At 49.4% G+C, this 20898-nt stretch overlaps 1 protein-coding gene across 3 annotated transcripts in view; it reads right to left on the minus strand.

Moving 5' to 3' along the window:
- The window catches only part of ZNF362 (zinc finger protein 362), a 38443-nt gene that overhangs the window by 11364 nt on the left and 6181 nt on the right, over window positions 1-20898 (minus strand). For 2 of the 3 annotated variants that reach the window (XM_077150411.1, XM_077150409.1), the window contains exons 2-6: window positions 14127-14252; window positions 9597-9660; window positions 9166-9412; window positions 4435-4756; window positions 3466-3690 (exon numbers count right to left, since the gene is read on the minus strand). In XM_077150411.1, coding sequence (XP_077006526.1) covers window positions 3466-3690; window positions 4435-4756; window positions 9166-9412; window positions 9597-9660; window positions 14127-14164 — 896 coding nt within the window. In that variant the 5' untranslated portion in view covers window positions 14165-14252. Of the gene's footprint in view, window positions 1-3465; window positions 3691-4434; window positions 4757-9165; window positions 9413-9596; window positions 9661-14126; window positions 18632-20898 lie in introns of those variants that run through there. The other variant, XM_077150410.1, reaches the window with a different exon arrangement.

Below are 20898 nucleotides of genomic sequence, written 5' to 3' on the forward strand. Positions count from 1 at the left end.
AGGAAAGGGTCTCTGTCGAAAGGCAGAGGACAAGGAATCTGGAATCTGGTTGTTTCTTTACGGTTGGCTTTTTTGTCTCTTTGATGAAAGAAAGTTCTGGTACTTCGGGCATTTGGGACACCCACCTCTTTGCCGCTGGGTCAAGGACACATCAGTTTAATCACATATACCAGTGCCTAACAACTAATAATTTGTCTTCTGAATACTGATAGGATCCTTGTATGTTGTTTGTCTGCTTTTCCTGCCATTATGAACTCAAATCATTCAAACTTTGAAAAAAAAGAAACAAAAAACATATTGTTTTTGTTCCTCAGAAATGGAGTGTAATCCCTGGGTCGAGGAACACCGGGACAAAATGCCTGATGATCTTTTGTTGCTTTGTCATGTTGTTAAACAATGCTTTTCAGTAAAAGTCTACATCTTAAAAAACTGGGATTCTTAAAAACTATTATTATGTTCTATGGTGTTTATTTTCAACTAGACCGAGGCTGCTAGCCTTCTTTGACTTCTGGCACCAAAGACCTATGCCCATTTCTTGCCTATTTTTGCCTTTCTCAAATCCAAGCTGTAAATTCAGAATAAAATTATCAAGATGCCTTTTACATGCAAATGCCCTTGGAGTTTCCAGAAGGCCAATGAGCAACACCAAAGAGTTGATCTTTCACTTTATAAAGAGAGGGATGCTCAGAATAACTGGGCATGTTTTGGAATCTCCATGTTTTTAATGAGCTGAACACTAGCGTGAGAGCTGCCCATGCTCAGGAACTAGAAAATCAAAAGAAGAGAAGCTCAGTGTCCCTGGGCTGATCATACACACGTGTGTATGTGCGTGTGTGTCTGTGTGTGTGTGTATCCACTTTTTAAAGATGGACTCAAAGCAAACTTATTTACATGCACAGTCTGTCACAATAAGTATGAATGAGGATATTTCTTTAAAAATATTTTGTTTCTAGATTTAAAGTACCCTTATCAATTAGTGTTGACCACAACACGCTTTATGGGATAAATCAAAAGATTTGAACCAATAAATCACCAAGGAATTTTTAAAATAATAATGCTATTGAAAATAACATGTGATTGGCTTTGTCTACAAATACTCAGGACAAGTGCTAAAACATATTCCAAGTGCCTTTACTGAGATGTTTTTCTTTTGACGATCATTAAGTACATAAACAGGTTCAACAAGAATCTGTCATCCTTCCTAACTGGATATAATTGAGTAAATCAAATTTGTAACCCCAACCATGCCAGAAATGTCACATTTAAAGACAAATCTCATTTAATTAGGTGTGACAAGCCTGATCGCAAGAATTGGGACTGCATCTCAGGAGGAACTGAGGTATTTCCAGTCCTCCAGGAAACTGCCCTGGACATGCTCAGTGGCTGGTGGAACCCTAGCCTTTCCAACTACTAAAAAATGTCAATTCTTGCTGGTCTGGGAACACTGACAAACTTAGAAACTCCTCAAAATGAGGGTACACGTACCATTACCAGTCTTATGGGCACGACCTAGCAGAGGTGAATTAATTCTAGGGCCCTGATCTCAGACAATATGATGGGAACATAAAAATACACCGAATCAAAAACGATTAAAACGATTACAAAGTCTACTGACAGAATTTAATGCTCAAACCCTAATATCACATGCTCTAGTTTTGATAACTGTACAAGCAGGAGGACTTTGTTTATTAATCAACATGTCACTGAAAACACCTATGTACACACAAGTGGCCAAAAAAAATCCACACCAAATTAATGACAAAATCAAAAAACTGATAAAACAAACAGGATGAGAAAAGAAACTGATACCTTGCCCTGCAGACAGCCCACCTCTTGTTTATTAATTTTTTTTTTACCATCAAACCTACCCATCATGCCCCATAGTTAGAGAAACAAACAAAATATTGTACACCCTGGGATAAAGCAAAGATAACAGACAAATAAATAACAACAACAACAAGAACAAAAAGCAAATTAAAAAGAAGGTCCATCTAGAATTGGTTCCCCAAATACATAAAACCTCAAGTCCTTTTCTGTAAGTTACAAACTCCACAGCAAATAGCTTTATCTCTTTTATCTCTGATTCTCATCATTCTGGTATTGGCCAACACATGACAATGCTTACAGATGTGATAACCAGGTGAGAAAACTGCTGTGTTGTTTCCTCTCGGAAAAGTTGAGCTGTAATCTCGGGTTACAGATTGAATCACACATATCCCCCCTCCCCCATAGAGATGTGTTCCAATCCTAGCCCAGCTCCTGCGGTCCATTTGTAAATAGGACTTCTGAAGATGTTATTAAAGTGATGCCAAACTAAACCAGGGTGGGCCTTAATCCAATATCACTTAAGTCCTGAAAAGCAGAAGAAATGTGGGCACAGTCAGAAGGAGACAGGAAGAAGGGAAAGCCATGTGCTACAGGTAGAGACTGAGTGACGGACAGCCTCCATACCACCGCCAGAACACAACCGACTTCAGAGAAAGCACCACCCTGCTGATACCTTGATTTTGGACTTTTATCCTCCCAAACTGTGAAAGACAGTAAATTCCTGTTGTTTAAGCCAATGAGCTTGTGGCATTCATTATAGCAGACCTAGCAAACTAAGACATCTTTCTTGGTAACCTTCAGTTTGTTTCTTTAAAGGCCTATGATTTTTTTCTTTGATGAGCTAGTCATTCTGAAGTCTTTTTTCCCCTGTGAGACTTTACAAGTAGATCACTTTTCTTTCTTTAAAGCATTTGCATAACTGGACTAGACTGTAAGCTCCATGAGGGCAGGGATTTTTGTTTGTTTTGTTCCTTGCTATATCCCCAGCACCTAGAAGAGTATTTGGCACACAGTAAAGGCTCTGTACCTGTTAGACGGATGAACTATCTGCTCTATAAAAGTCAGTCCTATTTATCCCACAAGTATTTAACAAATGCCTGAATGCTTATTATGTGGCAGGCACTGGGGATGTGGAAATGGAGAAGACCAAGCCCTCTGCCCTCAAAAGCTCCTGATACAATGGAGGAGCTGGGGGCAAATAACCAGGCAGGTGCCTGACAGCCTGCCACTGCTGTGACGGGGACACACAAGGACGTGGGAACACAGAGGCCAGGCCCCTTACCAGCTTGGAGGACCAGGGAGGGACTCCTGGAGGAAGCTGGACTGAAAGATGAGCAGAAGATGGCCAGAGAAACAGGGTAAAGGAGAGAAAGGTGTTTCAGGTAAAGGACACAGCATGGACAAAGACCTGGAGATGAGAAACAATGTGGCTGGAGTGGAGAGTGGAAAGAGCCGAAGCCAGTGAGGTCTGCAAGGGTCATATCATAAAAGGTCTCCAATGCCAAGCAAAGGAGTTTGGTCTTGACCCTAAGGGTAATGGGCAGCCAGAGAAAGTCCTGGCCCCTCCCACGGAGCATCAGGCTGCAGGTGCTGAGCTGAAGCCAGCTGCTGGAGGGCAGCACCAGGCAGGCCACTCACCTGGTGTGCTGCTGGAGGTGGGAGAGCTGTCGGAAGGACTTATCACAGTAGGAGCAGTGGTAGGGCTTGACGCCCAGGTGGATGCGCAGGTGCTGGGCCAGGTAGGAGGCGTTGGCAAAGGACTTGGAGCAGTGCGGGCACTTGTGGGGCTTGGCCTCTGTGTGCGACTTGGAGTGGATCTGCATCTCAGACTTGGTGAAGAAGGTCAGTGGGCATACCTTACACCTGAGGGGCGAGAGGCAGGTTCACACCTGGGAGGAGCCTCCACCCCCTGCCTCCAGGGGGAGTGACCTTTACCTGCTCACATCAGAGAGACCCTGCACCTGGGACAGATCTTTCCTGTGCAGAGTTCAGGAGAACACGGCCCAGATGGGGAAGACAGGAGGCAGGATCCCAGCCCCCCGGCACCCACCCTCCAAGCTGAAGGAGAAAGCTCTCACACACCTGGGGGCCCACTTAGGGTAGTCTGGGAAGCAGGTGTACACCTCACAAGGGCAAGAGAATTCTCCTGATGCAGGTGAGGTGCTGGAGGTTCTGATCCAGCTCTGGAGAAGAGGGAGTGGGGCTCTAACACTGAGAGGAGGAGGTTCACCATCCTGGACACACATTAGAATCTGGTGAGCTTTCAAAAAAATACCGAAGACCGGAGGTCCAGCAAATTAAACCACACTCTGTGGAGGTGGGGGCTGGCGTTGGCATTTTTGACTCAGTCCCCAGATGCTTCCACCAGTGACCAGCTTTAAGGACACTGAAAACGGGAGACAGGGCCTTGTACAACCCCATGCCATGCCTCGGATCCTAGGCAGCCCCAGGGCACGGCTCTGCTGCCCTCCTCTCCGCCCAACAGTGGCCTGGGCTGTGGGTGGGGTTAATTGGAAGACCCCACCCCTCTGGACTTTGGCCCCACCCTTCCCACGCCCTCCCGCCACGCCCTCCGCCAGGGCTCCTGGGACAGCCCGAGGCTCCCACCTGTACGTCTTCCCTTCCTTGGCGGTCTCGCCCGAGGCCAGGATGGGGTAGGGGACAACAAGGACAGGCGGCCCCCCTGGGTTCTCCGCCTTGATCTTTTTTCGGCCACGCTCGGACTTTGGGGGGCCAAGCAGGCCATGGCCCTGGATTGTCTTGATGGAGTCCAGGAGGGGGGGGCTGGTGATCCCTGAGATGAGGGTGGGGGACGAGGCGATGAGGCGACTCTGGCTGGTGGTGGTGGGTGTGGACGGGGTGCTGGTACCCGTGCCCGCGCTTGACTCGGATGTGCTCACAGCCGGGGTCCGCGAGGAGAGCCCCAGACCTGTGGAGACAAGTGCAGTGGGAGCAGAGGTGAGTGACAGCTAGAGAGGCCTGAGGCAGCCCAAAGCCCTCAGCAACTGCCAAGCTGTGTGGCTTTGGCAAGTCACCTAGCCTCTCTGAGCCTACTCATTTCTAAGTTACTACCCAGGGGTAACTAACTGAGAGCATGTGTGTGTGTGTGTGTGTGTGTGTGTGTGTGTGTGTGTGTGAGTAAGATTCCTTAGATACCCTAGTATAAATTTGTGTGTGTGTGTGTGTGTAAGATTCCTTAGATACCCTAGTATAAATTAGAATTAGATAACAGAGGCACTCTGGAAATCACTCAAATCACAGAAAAAGCCTGAAGCACAAAGATATGCACTACCGTGTTATTTACAACAGCCAAAAATTAGAGGTAACTGAATGTACATCATTAGGGAAGGATTCACTAAATTGTGATCCATCTTTTCTATTGAGCATTAACCAACCATTCAAAATGAAGTTATGCTTCTAAAACACAACCTAACTTTAATTTTTAATTCTTTGACAATGGGCATTTTGTTACTTCAGTAACAAAAAGTTAAACTTTAAAAAATAAGGGGACTACAAACAAGCCAATTATAAAATGAGCAAAAGACTTGAATAGATATTTCTTCAAAGAACATATACAGATGGCCAAAAACCATATGAAAAGATGCTCAATAGTATAAGCTATTAGGGAAATACAAATTAAAACCACAATGAGATACCATTTCATGCTCCAAAAATGGCTACTACTTAAAAAATGGAAAATAAATGTCTGACAGGATGTGGAGAAATAGAAAAACTCACGCATTGTTGGGAGGGACGTAAATGGGGCAGCTGCTATGGAAAACAGTTTAGTGATTCCTCAGAAAGTTAAAGTACAGTGAAGAATTATTGTGCTTAACTTTTTAGATATATACCCACTTCTAGGTGTATACCCAAAAGAACTGAATGCAGGGAAACAGATATTTGCAAACCAATGTTCATAATGGCATTATTCACAAATGCCAAAAAGATCGGAGCAACCCACCTTTTCATCAGCTGATGAATGGATCAACAAAATGTGGTATCTACATACAATGAAACATTATTCAGCTGTAAAAAGAACGACATTCTGATATATGTGACAACATGGATGAGGCTTGAAGACATTTGAATGAAAGAAGCCAGACACAAAAGGACAGATATTGAATGATCTCACTGATAAACGAAATAATTAGAATAAGCAAATTCATGGAGTCAGAAACTAGAAAACAGATTACCAGGGGCCAGGATGGGATAAGGGAATGGGGAGTTAATGCTTACTTGGTACAGAATTTCTGTTTGGGGTGACAGAAAAGTTTTGCTAATATATGATGGCAAGAGCAGTACAACTGTGAATTTACTACCATTGAATTATATATTTGAATGTGGTTAAAAGGGGGAAATTTCAGGTTGCATATATGTTACTAGAAAAAAATCTAAAAAAGCAAAAAGCATAGGACTAGACAACACGGTGAACCCTGGGGTAAACTACAGACTATAGTTAACAGTACAAGTATAATAATGTTCTTTCATCAACTGTAACAAATGTACCACACTAATGCAAAGTTTTAATCATGGGGGGAGTATGATATGGGAACTCTGTACTTTTTGCATGACTTTTTCTGTAGGTTTACAGAATTAAAAAATATTTAGAAAAGTGGGAAACTAGAAACATATTTAAAATATCAGGTTAAGTAGGAAAAAAGGAGATAAAAATGGTTTCTATTGTGTGGTTAAAATTATGTTGTTGTTTTTTTAAAAAAACAAGAAACCCAAAATCTGTGCTCTAAAAAAGATAATATCCAGAGTCTGCGAGCATGTTTTGGAGAAACAAATACCATCAAACACTGCCAGTGGGAGTGCACATTTGTGTAATCTTAACGGAGAGCAATCTGGCTACAGTGGAAAATATTTTAAATGTATATAACTTTTGGCCAAGCAATTCTACTTCGAGAAATCTACTCTAAAGAAGTATTTGGAAAAAAATTAAAAAGAATTATTTGTACATGAGCATAAAGGTCTGTGAACACAGATCTTCCAGACAAAACGTGAACATACAAAACTGAACACCCCCCACGTGCCCTCAGTAGAGGCCCTATAAACAGGGCCCAGCCTCACCATGGATTGTGCAGCACTGAAATCAGGCATTTCGTAATTCAATGATACAGAAAGGATGCCGCAATGCATTGTCAAGTGAGGAAAGCAAGTCTCAGGCGGTATGAATCCGTTTGTTTTTCTTAAAAAACAAAACCTACACCCAGACTACATATGCATGTATAGACAACTTGTGTCTGCATAACAGCATAACGATAGATCCAGGAGACCCACCAAAACTGCTAACTGCAGCTTTCTCTGGGGAGGGAGAAAAAAAATTTTGGTAAAGAGAAATTTTTTTATATGTTTGCCCATCTCCTCCTCTATTATTGGACTCTTTACCTGGTAAATTTATCCATTCATTACATCTGCAATTAAAGGATAAAATAAAATAAATTACGGAGAAAACACTAAAATGCTAACAAGTGTAGGACTTGGGCTAATCTTTTCTCCTTTCAGCTTGTCTGCAATTTTCCACATTTTCTACAATTACTATGTATTACACCTTTACAACAAAGAATGTATTAAATATGTTTATGATAAAATGGTGACTAGGAAAAGCAAATTAAAGTCATGCATATAGCACTACCACAAGCTCAGAAAAACATACGCATATTAAAAGAACAAACAAAAAAGATGGGAAAGGAAAGAAACGGGCGAAAAGGCTCTCTAAGCTGCTGGGTTAGGAGCTGGGGATTATAAATGATTGTTTTCTCTTCGTTTCTTTTTTTTTCCAAATTTCCCTTAATATGCTTATATTACTTCTTAAATGTTACTTTTATAATGAAAAAAATAAATTCAATAAAATCATAATAATGGGGGAATGTACAGAGTGCAGCTGGGACCTGGGGGTGGGAGGGGGGAGCTCACCGGGCCCCATAATTCTTGGGCATCTCTGAGAGAAGGTGGGTGAGAAGGGGGGAGGGAGGGAGGCAGAGGTGCCTGGCTGGCAGCAGGAGGTGAGAAGGAGGGAGGGAGGGAGGGAGGCAGAGGTGCCTGACTGGCAGCAGGAGGTGAGAAGGAGGGAGGGAGGGAGGGAGGGAGGGAGGCAGAGGTGCCGGGCTGGCACCACCCCAAGATGTTCTCCCTGGCACCCCAGCCTCAACCTGTCCCAAACTGAGCTCACGTCTTTCCCCCACCCTGTCCCTCCCCTGTGACCTCATCTTAGAGGCAGGACCCATGCCCAGGCCAGAAACATGGGGGTCTCCCTCACCCCCTCCCACTCCTCAAGCCCCTACATCCAGTCCAGCACCAAGCCCTGTCCACTCTTCCTCACTGTCCCTCAGAATCATCCACTTCTCTCCATCTTCACTGCCACTACTTTGTTCAGGCCACCATCCCATCTCTAGAAGATTCCTCTGCGTCCATGCTGGTCCTCCAGCACGTCACTGCAAGACTCAGCTTTACAAACCCAAATCTGAGTATTTCCCTCCTCACTTAAAAACCTTCTATGTCTCCCCACTGCCCAAGGGTAAAGTCCAAACTGCTAGGGTGACCCCCAGGGCTCTTCATAATCTGGTGGCTGCTTCCTCTCTACCCTCAGCGTAACTATGTATATAGCAAAAGAATCAAAACCTGGGTTCTGGAACAGAATACTGGTTCAACCTAATACTAACAGCACCCACTTCACAGGGCTGCTGGGGGCAACAGATGAATATCGATCAACACACACAGATGCTCGACTGGAGTTAGCTGTTATTATCTTTTGGCCCTCCCCATCCCAGACAGCCTGTCATACTCTCGCTTTTTCTGCACACAACTCCCTTTGCATATGCTGTTCCCTCTTCCTGCTCCATTGCCCTAGTTAGACTCCAATGTATGCCTATTCTCTTCCACGGAAGTCTCTCCTCACCCCCCATGACTAGCCAGGGATATTCTCTGGATTCCCAAAGTGCTGTAGGTTGACTTAGCTTCCCCTGTGGGCAGTAAGCCCCAGCGAGCAGTGACCCACCCCCTTCCCATGCGCACTGGTGGTGTTCTCCCAGTACAAAGGGCGTTAGAAGTCGGATGGTTGTAGCTGGTCCGACCAGAGCTCACACCCTCACCTGGGCTTCCCTCCAGGACCCGTCATCCCAGTGCTCAACCTAGACCGGTCCTAGAATCCCCACCCAAGCCCGCCCCTCCCCCAGTGTGCCCAATCTCTGCCCAACTCGTGCCCAGCATTCCCGGGACTCCATCCACTTCTCTAGTCCCCCGCCCACTTCCCAGGTGCACGCCCAGCCCCTCCGGGACTCCGCCCACCCCCCTCAGTCCCCGCCCACTCCCCCAGCGTCGCAGCGTTCTCAGTACCTGTGACAGTGCTGGTGGCGGGACGCGCGTGCAGCGCCACGTCGGGCTGCGGCACAGCCTGCGGGTGCAGTCCGGGCACCTGCTGCAGCTTGGGCAGGGACATGACGGCCTGGCTGCTCTCGGCGGGCGCCGGCGGCACGAGCAGCGGCTGCTGCGACGACGCCGAGGTGGGTGGCAGGTGAGGCGGCCTGATCTTCTCCGCCATCAGCTGCTCCTTGATCTTGTTAATCAGGACCAGGTTGTCCAGCTGCGGGGCGGGAGAGGCCAGGGAGGGGCTGAGGGCGCTGGGGCCGTGCCCGGCCCCTCCCCAGGCCTGCCGGTCCACCCGCGCGTGCGAGCCCCTCGCCCCGCAGGCCTCAGCCAAAGCCCGGGACAAAGCCAAGCAGCTCCAATGGGGGTAGAGCAGCCGGAGGGGCGACGCTTGGTCTTACCTGGCTGGGCATGGTGGGAGGAGGGGGCCAGAAGTAGGGGTTGTTAAATCGAGGCTCGGCCATCCTGCGGGGAGAGAGCAGCTGTCACAGGGAAGAGAGCCCTCCCCACCGGCCTGGGGCGAGCCCCGTCAGCTACGCCCACTCAAGTCCGGGCCAGTGTCCGGGATCCCTGCCCCCGTGGGATCCTCAGCCCCGCAGCAGAGCAGACCTCCCACCAGGCCCAGGGAACCACATCACCAGGCTGAAAAGCCTGGAATTCAGTGTCTCCCTCAGTGGGCCCCACAGGGCAAAGGTCACATCCAGGCCGGAGTGCTCCCAGCACCCCTATGGTGTAAGACCTATCTCAACCCCCCAGGACGACCCTAGCCTGGAGGGCCAACCCCATGGACCCATGGTCCACACAGAAGCCCCCTGCAGCTAGAGACAAGCTGGGGAGTCCTGGGAACAACTTTGCGAAGGGCCACAGAGTGGAGGCAACTGGCCACCCCTGACCCCTGGACTTCTGACCTCTGCCCCTCAAGGACAAACATCCTCATCAGAAAAAAAGGGGCAACACGGGGTCACCAGATATAGCCTTTCTGAAGGGCAATTTGGCAGGACTATGTATTCCGAAATGATCAATGCCCTTTGACCCAAGAAATAAGACTTCCGGTACCTTGTCCTCAAGAAAAAAGCATGGACACAGGCCACATTTACCTACACTGAGGTGCATCAAACGTTGTGCTTAAGGAGGGGGCTGAGGAGGCCTGAAGCTAGGGCAGTGTGGCGCCCATTAGCAAAAGTGTGTTCCACAGCAGTCCTGCCCGGTTAGAAGGCACCTCCGCCCCGGGCGGTGTCAAGGCGGGGCCTTCAGAGCTACCTCAGTCCTCCCGGTCCTCCCTGAGTCTGCCTTTGACCCTAGAGCAAGTCAGAATGACTTACAGGCACCCTGCGTCCTGAACTAGTCCATTAAACCTTGCTCTTCAACAAACGGCTCTTATTTATCCCTCTCTGGCAGGAATTATTTACCTAACTGGTATCACTGCTTAAAAGAAATTGTTAATTTTGTCAGGAAAGACAAAAATAAAGTCCCTTCAATCTCTTTTCCTGGGTCTATGAGCCTGGGAAGCCCCTACTGGAATTGCAGGCAGGAAGTTTCAGAAGAAAACCCTCAATAAGGACCTAATCTCCGTGCTTTAAAAATGAACTTTTATACAAATTTTCTATTAACTTTATTTGAGAAGAAGGCACAGGAGGAATTATTATAACCCCCATTTTATAGGTGAAGAATCAGGCTTGGAGAGAAAGGAAAGTACTTGTCCAAGACCACAGGGCTAAGGTGCCACAGAGTCAACTAGAAATCATATTTGCTCAACTCAGTTCCTCTGGGGAATTTGCTTTGCAAATCCTAACCCTCGTCCTTGGTTGAGCAAATATCCACAGGCAAATGGCTTAATACCTGTATGCAAAAGACCTCGCCCATCACTCCGGGCCTGAAGGCCAGTTTGGGTCTGGGCCTGGCCAGGTTGGGGGCCAGAGTACCCTCCTCTGGGGCAGCTGGGGCAGCCCCTGCCTTCAAATGGCCACTCACAGGCACCCGCAGAATTTCTTGTCTTCTACCCATCCAAACCCTGCCCATCTCTTAAAGCCCAACGCAAGAACCACCTCCTGCCTGGAGCTCTCCCAGACTGCTCCATGCTCCTTTTCCAGAAAGACCTCAAAACAATAAAAGCAGTGAGGGGTTTGCGATTTACAAGTGCCTACCTTGTGCCAAGTACACAACACTGGAAGGCAGGTACTCTTGTCATCCCCATTTTACAGTTGAGGAAAGTGAAGTTCAGAGAGGTGGAGTGACTTACTCAAGGTCACACAGCAAGTAAGCAGAGAGCTGGGATTCCCACTCTAGTCTGCCTAATTCCAAAGTCCAGCTCTTGAGTTCTTTAGCTGTTCAGGGGAAGGCCAAGGCCTCCTGATTGTAGACTCGTGAATGTGCCCTGCCTTAGGACGGCACAACTACAACCCCAGACAGGCACCTACTCACCCAGGGGAAAACTTGGAGTAGACTGGGCTATAGAGTCAGGGGTGAGGAGGCTCCAGGACTGGAGGAAGAGGAGCAGGGGAACTTCCCCCAAGGAGTCTAAGAATAGGAAATGACTGTCTCATTCATCTCCATATCCCTCACATCCAGAGGTTAACATGTAGTTGCATGATGGAACGAAGAAATGAATAATACTCAAAATTATTTTAAAGACAATCCCACACAATTATCCAACATTGTTGACTATTTACAAAGCACTTGAGGGCCCAGTGACAGTCTCATCAGAGCCCCAGCAGGTGAGAAATAGAGTAGCCAGCTGCCTAAGCAGGGCTTAGATGTTGGGATGGTGGTGGCACAGGCCTTAGGGAGTCTGCTGGGCCTGGGGAGCACTGAGGAAGAGGGGACTGAGAAAAAAGACTGAGGAGAGTGCCCAGGGCAGGGAGGAGCAGGAGCCAGGCAGGCTGGACCTGAGTGTCCACCCCAGGACTCGGCAGAGGAGACAGGTTGATGGTCAGGTAGGACGTGCAGATAACACAGGGCCAAACACCAGACAGAAGTCAAGACTCAGCTGTGAGACATCACAGCTGTGATCTTTGCAGTGGGGCAAGCAAGCTTTCATTCTGTTTTTCTTGCTCTAAAAGGCGAAAAAAAGTTGAATGGGTAGATAAATGTATGAAGCACCACTTAGATCTGGCTCAGAAAACAGCATTCAGATGGGAGCTGTCCTTCCATCCATCCAACCATTCATTCTAGACATGCCCTCTGGTGGACCAAACCAGGAGCCAATGCTAGGGCACCTGAGGCAAACGGGACCAGACTAGCCCCTAGCTAAGCAGAGGAAACAGAACCGGGACCCACAAGCTTCTGTAAAACAGAACTCCCACCTATGAGACCTTCCTTGCACCACCACTGAGCTCTAAGTAGTAAAAGAGGATGGGCCACCTTCTAGGCCCATCCTCCTTTGAGAATCCCTGTGTGCCATGACCCCAGGGTTCCTCCTTTCTGGCCTCATCTTCTTAGCCTTCTCCACAGTTCATCCCTCACCCCATGCCTCCCCAAGGGCTGGGCTCCCCACAGTTGAGCGAGAGCCTCCCACTGGCTTCGGTCCCTGGATGGCCCATCTACTTTTAAGTATCAGCCAACTCTCAAGTTTCCACCTCCAATCCAAGCTTTTGCCTGAAGCTCCAAGCCCAGTTCTCCAACTGACTCCCTGACACCTCTGCATGACTATCCCATGGTCTGCTCAGACTCAGCAGGCCTAAGCTGGACTTGGCCTTTCCCTAAGGCATGCATCTCCTTTAGTCATCCCCATCTCCGAGCAGTGCATCTCCATCTGCTGGATGCTCCTGGCTGGGAAATACACGTCATCCACAATACTTACCCTTTCTGCTTCAGATCCACCATCGGCCACAAGATTCCCTTTCCAAAATCTCACTCAAACGCACCCACTCCTCTCCACCTCCACAGTGACCTCCTGAGTCCTAGCCACTATCCCCTCACCCAGTGCCTAAGAAACCCAGATTTGGATCTTGGCCCCAACTCACCAGCTGTGTGATCTTGGGCAAGTCACTTGCTCCTGCCTCCCAAGTAAGGGATGAGCAGCCCAGAGCCAGGGAACTGGCCCAGCCTGGAAAGACGATTAGGAGGCCTTCCCAGGAGAGGTGATGCCTGCCTTGGGTCTTAAAGGATGAGTGGGAGTTAGCCAGGCAAAGGAGTGGGGAATGTTCCCAGCAGAAACAACAGCACAAGCAAAGGCTCGGGGGCATGTGAGGCCCATGAGTATCCCTGTGTGGCCACGAGGCAGGAGCCATCAGCCTGGGCCAGACCTAGAAGGTGGGTCCCTAAGTCATAGGCTTAGATCCTGGACTTCAAACAGGGGTGATGGGATGGAACCTGTGGTTTAGAAAGGTCCCCGTGTTGAATGCAGAAGGGATTGGAGAAGCCAGCCAGGACAAGAGGCAGTGGGAAGAACCAATTAGGAGGCCCCTGCAGGATGAAGGTGAGAAGAGGCAGGGGCTGTTCCTGGCCAAGAGGAGAGACCAGGTCTAGGGCCAAGGAGGCAGGGACACAAAGCCTATTTGATCAGAGCTGGAGACCAAGGAAGCATGCGAGTCCCCCACACCCACCCCCCACAGTGTGGCCCGGGAGGTCCTCTAAATGAACACACAGACAAGCACAGCCAGGAGCATGCAGACAGACAGCACCCAACCCAGACACAAAGGACAGACAGATCTGTGGCCCCAAAAATGGACAGACCAGAATGCAGCAACTCCTGCAAGGAGAAACAGCCACTAGGACACAGGAGGCGCAGGGGGATACTGTTACCAAAGGTGATCACATGCCTCCTGCAGGGCAGACCCAGAGACCTTTCGCTGCCCACCAGCTAAGCCTGTTGGCTTCTGCTGCAGGCAGTGAGGGGCACTCAGGGAAGTTCAGATGAACACAGTGTCTTAATCCCCCAAAGAACAAACCCCTCATTGACAGATTTCAACCTGGAATCACAGGCTCCTTACCTAGAGTGTCCTTTCCCACTTGGTGAACTTCTACTCATCCTTCAAGACCCAGCTCAAGTGTTCCCTCTTCTACGGAGCTTTCCCTGAACCCCCAGTCAGTCACTTCCTCTGTGTTCCCAACAGCACCTTGTATATGGGAATAATAATAACAATAATAATAATAAAATGGCAGCCACCACTGATTTCAACTATGTGCCAGCACTGTGCTGAATGTTATATGCATCATGTCACAGAATTTTCCCAGTGACCCCATGAGATCTGCATTTAACAGAAGAACCTGCAGCTCTGAGAGGCTGACCAACTTGCCTCAAGTCACACAGCTAGCAAGTGAAAGAGTCAGGTCTCCACCCAGGCCAGGTCCACCACTCCAGGGTGGATCACACCTTGGTGTGATTATCTGTTTCCTTGGGTGTCTTCTGTCCCAGTCTGTGAGCTCTTCAAGGATGGGAGTGGTGCTCATTCAGCTCTCATTCCCAGCATCTAGCTCAAGAAACTCTTTGTAGAAAGAAAAAGTACTATAATATCAACTATCTTTTCTTGAGCGCTTACAGCAGGCTAGGAACTGTGTCAGGGCATTTTACATCCATAATTATATAGATACATTAGATTCATCATACAGACAAGGAACCTGAGGTCAGAGAGGTTAAATAACTTGCCTGGGGTCTGAGCTGAGTCTGGACTTGAAACCAGGTCTGCCCAGCACCCTTTCCTAGGAGGGCGGCCTCTGAGGTCAGCCTAGCAAACTCCACAAAGGGGCACTGGGAGACGGGGGCACCAGCTATCAGTCCTTGACACCTGGGAAGGTTCAGACCTGAACAGAGGGACACAAACAGGACAGGCAGCCCAGGATGGAATGTGACCAGCCTTGCCCATTGATAAGCCCCTTATCCCTAGCTCCAGACTAGCCCACAGATATTAAATATGAGAACTTCCCAGACCCCACAGCCATATGGGAACTAACTCCCAACAAGGCCAACAGGAGAGAGCGGGACCCAAAACTTCCCGGTACTGTGATTACAGAGAGGCGAAAATAAAAACCTGCGTCAGAGAAAGAAAGCTGCAGGGAACCACACCCGGAGGGAGGCTGGGCGCGCTGGGAGGGTGGCTGGGACGGGATCTGTTTTTCAGTCTTTGTTTCTCTGATTTCCAAATTCTCTAGAATGTGGTTCAGTTGCTTTTATAATGAAAACAATACATTTATTCTTTTTTTAAAAAAGGAAAGAAATTAGTTGGTAGCCCAAGGGCGGGGAACAGACGGAAGGGCTGGAGGCATGGGGGAGCAGGGGGAGGTCAGAGTCAGCCGATAGTGGGCACTCAATTGGCAGCTGATGCCAGGCCCTGCACAACTCCCATCCTTGAGGTATGTGAAACCTGAGGTAGGGGGAGCATCAGGAGAGCTGCCTGGAGGAGGTGACATTCAATCTGCACTTTGAAGCTGGTTAGAATTCCACAGGATGAAGAAAGGGGAAGGTCTCCATCACCTCCTTGGGCCTACTACAGGCTTCCTTCAGCTCTGGCCTATTAAGAGCTTCCTCACGTGTTTCACCACTTCCACTCTCATCCCCCACTTCATTCCCTTACTGCAGTCGCTGAGATCTTTCTAAAATGTACATGGAGTACAAACACACACACACACACCCCTCCCACCTTAGAACCTTCCATGGCTCCCTACTTCCTTCAAACCAAGGTCTGGATTACCTAGGCTTTGCACATTCAGCTCCTATTAACCTTCTCGGCCTCACTGGTTGCTCTGTCTCACACTTTGCCTGGGTAACCTGTCTCCCAGGTCCCCAAATGCTCTACTTCCCTTCTCACTTTCTCACCATAAATCATGCTGCTTTCTCCTCCTGGAGCTCTCTGCTCCCCTATTTCACCTCGTTAACGACAACTTTTTATCCCCCAGGTGCTAGCTTACAGGCCACTTCCTCCAGAAAGCCTTCCAGGACTGCTCCACCTTCACAGCCCAGATTATGTTGAATGCCCTTCCTCTTAGCTCTCTCTGTGCCCAGCATTTCCACCACTGGAGTATTTATCACTCCATTTTCTGTCTGTTTTCTCATCTGTCTCTCCTCAGTACATCAGCTCTGTCAGGGCTGAGTCATCTACTTTTTAAGCCCTGCACAATACCTGAGAAATGTTTGAATGAATGAATGGACAAATGATTCAATGTGGAGGAAACTGAAAATGCCATTCTCTGGATTGAGGAACACCCCCACCCACTCTGGCACTCTGTTGCCTCCTGGGTTACCCTGTTCCGTGTGTCTGGTATCTAAGCCTTGCCTTCCCGACAGATCTGGGCAAGGGCCGTGTGTGCTCAGTAAAGACTAAGAGACCCCAAAAGGATATCAACAGCTAATAAACACAGAAAAATGGTTCAGCTTCCCTAGCAGTGAAAAGTAAATGAGTTCACCTGTTAAAGTAGTAAAAAGAAAGAGGAGGAGAAGGAGGATGAGGGAGGAAGGGAGAAGAAGAAAGCGTAACACACAACGCTGGTGAGGGATGGTGAAATTGGACTTCTCCAGCATTCCTCGTAGGAATGTAAATTGGAACAATCATTTCTGAAAGCAATCTGGTGATGTGTGTCACGAGCTCTAAAAATTTTCAGACTTCCTGGCCTAATGGTCCCAATCCTGTTCATCTATCCCTGGGAAATAACCCAAATATAGAAAAGTTTTATGCATAAAGCTGCTTGAATCTGTTTTTTTTTAACAACAGAAAAAAACCTGAAACAGTCAAAATTTCAAACAATAGGGGATGGCTCTGCAAATCATGTCATATGGTAACAAAGTATATAGTCCTTAATAACAGCCAATGCTTATTGTCACTGTAATGCCTCACTGAATGCTCCTATCAACCTACAAGGGACTAAGGCACAGAGGGATTAGGTATCTTGCCCAAAGTCAAGTACTAAATGCAGGGTTTGGAGCCCAAACAGCTGGGCTCTGGAACCCACTCTTTTCACCCTGACACTAGAACCATCAAAAAGAAGGATTTTAATGATACAACATTAGTCAGGGGCAAAAAAGCAAGATAAAAGTTATAGGGAGAGCAAGAGAACAATGACGTGTATACAAAAACATTATATATGTGGAAGGAAGCACCAAAATGCTGGGCTTGGGATGGGGGCAGAAACAGGGGTGGGGTTTTGTTTCTTTCATTTCCTTATTCTCTTCATTTTTCTGCAGGATGGTTAGGTGACTTTTTAAGGAAGAGTTTTAATAAAATTAAAGGTTCAGCGAGCTCTGGCTGAGCAAATCACAAAAGCCTCCCCCCCCACCCCCCACCGGCCCCACCTAGGTTTCTGGCCTCAGGCCAGCAGGTCAGGAGAGGGGCTCTAGAAGGGCAAGGGCTTGTTTAAAGTTCCACAAAGAGCACCTAGCCCCCCACCAAGATCCCTGCCCAGAGAGCAGAGGAAGGAAGGGGGTCCTGCCTGGCAGGTTCAGCTTTGGCACGGAGGACCAGGCTGAGGGAAAGCCTGACAGCTCACTCACTATCCCACTTAAAATGCCTCTTGGGTTCCCATCACTTTCGGGGGACAGTTCAAACTCCCAGCCTGGCAGCCGGGGGCCTTTGCCAAGGGTGTCCCGCCAACCACGTTCTTCTTAACAGGTTTGTGCCCACAGCACCCCTCTCTCCAGCCTCGCCACACCACCTGCAGGTCCCCCCAAATGAGCTGCTCTCCCATGCCCCCAAGGCTTTGTTGCCAGCTGTACCTTCCATGTGGGGCAGGGCCACATCACCCAGCTGGACCCCTGCCAGGTTCCTATCAACCATCGAAACTCAGCTCAGGATCACTGCTTTTGCAGAAACTTCCCAATCACCACCCTACTCCAAGGCTACCTTTATAGCTTCTCCCCTGGGCTCCCCCAGCTTCCTAGTTGTCCGGCACCAGAGCAGTGAGCCCACCTGCTAGAACAGCCTGGTTATTTGCCTGTCCAGGCCCCCCCAAAAAGCTCTGAGCCCCCCCCGAGAACAGAACTGGGGGTCCAGCTTGTGGGTACATCCCCACATTCTGACCCCACAGCTCACCCGGCTTTTTCTTCGGATCTCAGCTGAAGGGTCACGCTGACTCCACTCCCACCCAGGGCGGAAACTGGGCCTGTTATTTGCGGCCACACCCCCCATGCAATCTGCCCACCCACTATTGTATCACGACTCCAGTAGCCATGATCCACAAGAACAAGGCTGCTACTACTGCCCCAGAGCCAAGGGCTGGCCACACAGTAAAGACTCAAGTACCTGGTACACACTAGGTGCTCAATAAATGTCCACTGAGGAAATCCATGAGAGCAGGGGACTTTCCAAGCAGGCCTTGAAGAGACATTTGCCAGAAGGGCAAGGGAATGAGGAGGGCGTTCCAAGCCGGGAGTGCAAGGGCACAAACACCTGCTGGGCTTCCTGGGTGAGCAATGCTTTCTCCAACACGGACCCTGCCCAGGGAGAGGCAACGAGGTCCAGCTGCGCGCTGGGGGGAGGTGTGCTCACCTCGTGAAGGTGGGACTTACTGATGGCGGGGCGGGTGGGGAGATTTCAAGAGAGAGGAGCCAGGGAACAGGCCGGGGGGGGGGGGAACTGCCCATGCAGGAAAGCACACGGCATCGCACTGGGTCTGGCGCGGGCATAGTGAGGGAAGGGAAGGGTGGGTGGGGGCAGTTCCCAAAGGGCCAGAGGTTCCGGACTAAGGTGCTCGGTTGACAGGCTATGGGGAGCCAGGGGGGTCCCTGAGAAGGGGATGCTGTGGTCAAGGTTTTCATCAGGCAGGTCATTAGGGGGCCAGAAGGATGGCCTGTGCAGGAGACGGCCCAGGAGACAGAAGCAGAGGTTTCCCATCTTCCAGGCTCCCTGAGACTCCCAGGCTCAATTTGCCTCTTGCCTCCCCTCTTCTCTCTCCAGCTGCTGCGCCCCACCCCACTCCCACGACTGGACTTCGGGCCAGCCAACCTCGGCAACTCGCTCCTGGGAACTTCCTGTGGGGACCAAGGCTCCCGAGGGTCCTGGATCCAATTAGGCTGGTTTCCGCGGCCCTGCGGGGCTGGGGAGGGCTGTTTTCATTGTAATGGGGGTGCTGCTCAGAGATGGTGGGGGCAGCCGCTCAGGCCCTGGCCCAAGGGAGCTGGGATGCTGCCCCCTCCACCCAGAGACAGCCAGGGCAGTGACCTTCTCTGGGAGCCTCAGTGTCCCCATCTGGGAAATGGGCAACGGCACCTTCCTCAGGGCCGAGAGGATGAGTTGGAGGTTCCAAACACACCCCCCTCCCTACCTCCCTTTCCTCAGAGGGGCCCCAGCTCCCTTCCCCAAGGGAACTCCTATCAAGAGTGAAATGATGGTGATGGTGGTGTAATGATGATGATGGGAGTTACTGAGCACCTACTTCCTCCCTGTCAAGTACTGTGAGATGCTTTACAAGCATTTCTCATCTCACCTCCTAACAACCCTGTGGGGCAGAGGCTGTGATCATTTCATACATTCAGAAATATACTCAGAACATAAACCAACATTTTAATGACTTTTTGTAAGCAAACATCCAGTGTACCCCAAAGCCCCCTTCTCAATCACAGCCTCTTCTTGTCCCTTGAGGGCCCCCATCCTCCTGGCTTCTATGGAATCTCTTCCTTATTTGGGATCATTAGTAAGGCTCAGAGAGGTATAACCTGCCCAAGGTCACGCAGCTGGGGAGAGGCAAGGGAGTCGGAACCCTCAGCCATCTGCTCGCCGTGTGACCTTGGCCAGTCCAAGGTCTTTGCCCCTCTCTGGGTCTCCATTCCCTCCTCTACAAAACAAAGGGGTTAAACTAAATCATAGCCTGGGTCCCTGCATCTCAGACGGGCAAAGTGACAACTCAGGGGCTAGGAGTACAGATTCGAGAACTAGATAATCTGGGTTCAAAGCCCAGCTCATGCCTTTGGGATGTTAGCTAAATGCCCTAGTCTCAGTTTTCTCCTCTGTAAAGTGGGAACCATAATGTTCCAGGACCCAGGGCAGGCAGCCTATGGGGCATGGTGGAGACCAGGACATAAAGTGTGCCCCAAACAGGGCAAAACAGCAAAGGGGGGGTTAGGCTGGTCAGAGAGGGGTGGGGAGGGTATGGGGTGGAGGTGTGGTGGGGGGCTACTAAAGACACACCCACCTCCTCCTCTTAAAACATCCTCCCCCAGCTCTCAGTGCTACTGTCCCCTCCAAGGTCCTTGATTATGCCAAGCTCTTCCCCCTTCCCGGCCATTGCCCAGCCTGTTCCCTCTGCCTGGAATGCCCTTCACCTGGTCACAGTTCAGGTATCAGTCTCCCCAGAAGCACCTCCCCCCACCAACATACACCATTAGCATCACCCATCATAGTAAAATGAAAAACACAAAGCTATAGGGAAACCTTCACCAGATAAAAAAAAAAGTTCCTTCCCAGCATTTACATTTGCAATCATATATTCATTTGTGTGATCTTCTGTATGTCTGACTCCCTGGCCAGGGCAGGCGCCATGTCAGTTTTCCTCACTTTAGTCTCCAGCATCCAGCATAGGGTCTGGTAGGCAGTGAATGCTCAAGAAATATTGTGGAATGAAGGTAGGACATGGAGATGAGCTGCCAACTCCAGCACTCCAAGCCAACCCAGGTAGGCTGTGGTACCCAAGTGCGTGCAAAAGTATGCACGAAGGTTGGTGTGCAAGGCCCAGAAAGTGAGGCTACACTCTCATGGGTGTAAATGAGTGTGCATGTAAGATGCCCTGCGTGTAAAATCACACGTGCAGCCAGTTTACCTGGGTGAGTGCAGTGGTGTG

This window comes from Tamandua tetradactyla, chromosome 2 (genome assembly GCF_023851605.1).
Source record: "Tamandua tetradactyla isolate mTamTet1 chromosome 2, mTamTet1.pri, whole genome shotgun sequence".
Classification (NCBI taxonomy): Eukaryota; Metazoa; Chordata; class Mammalia; order Pilosa; family Myrmecophagidae; genus Tamandua; species Tamandua tetradactyla.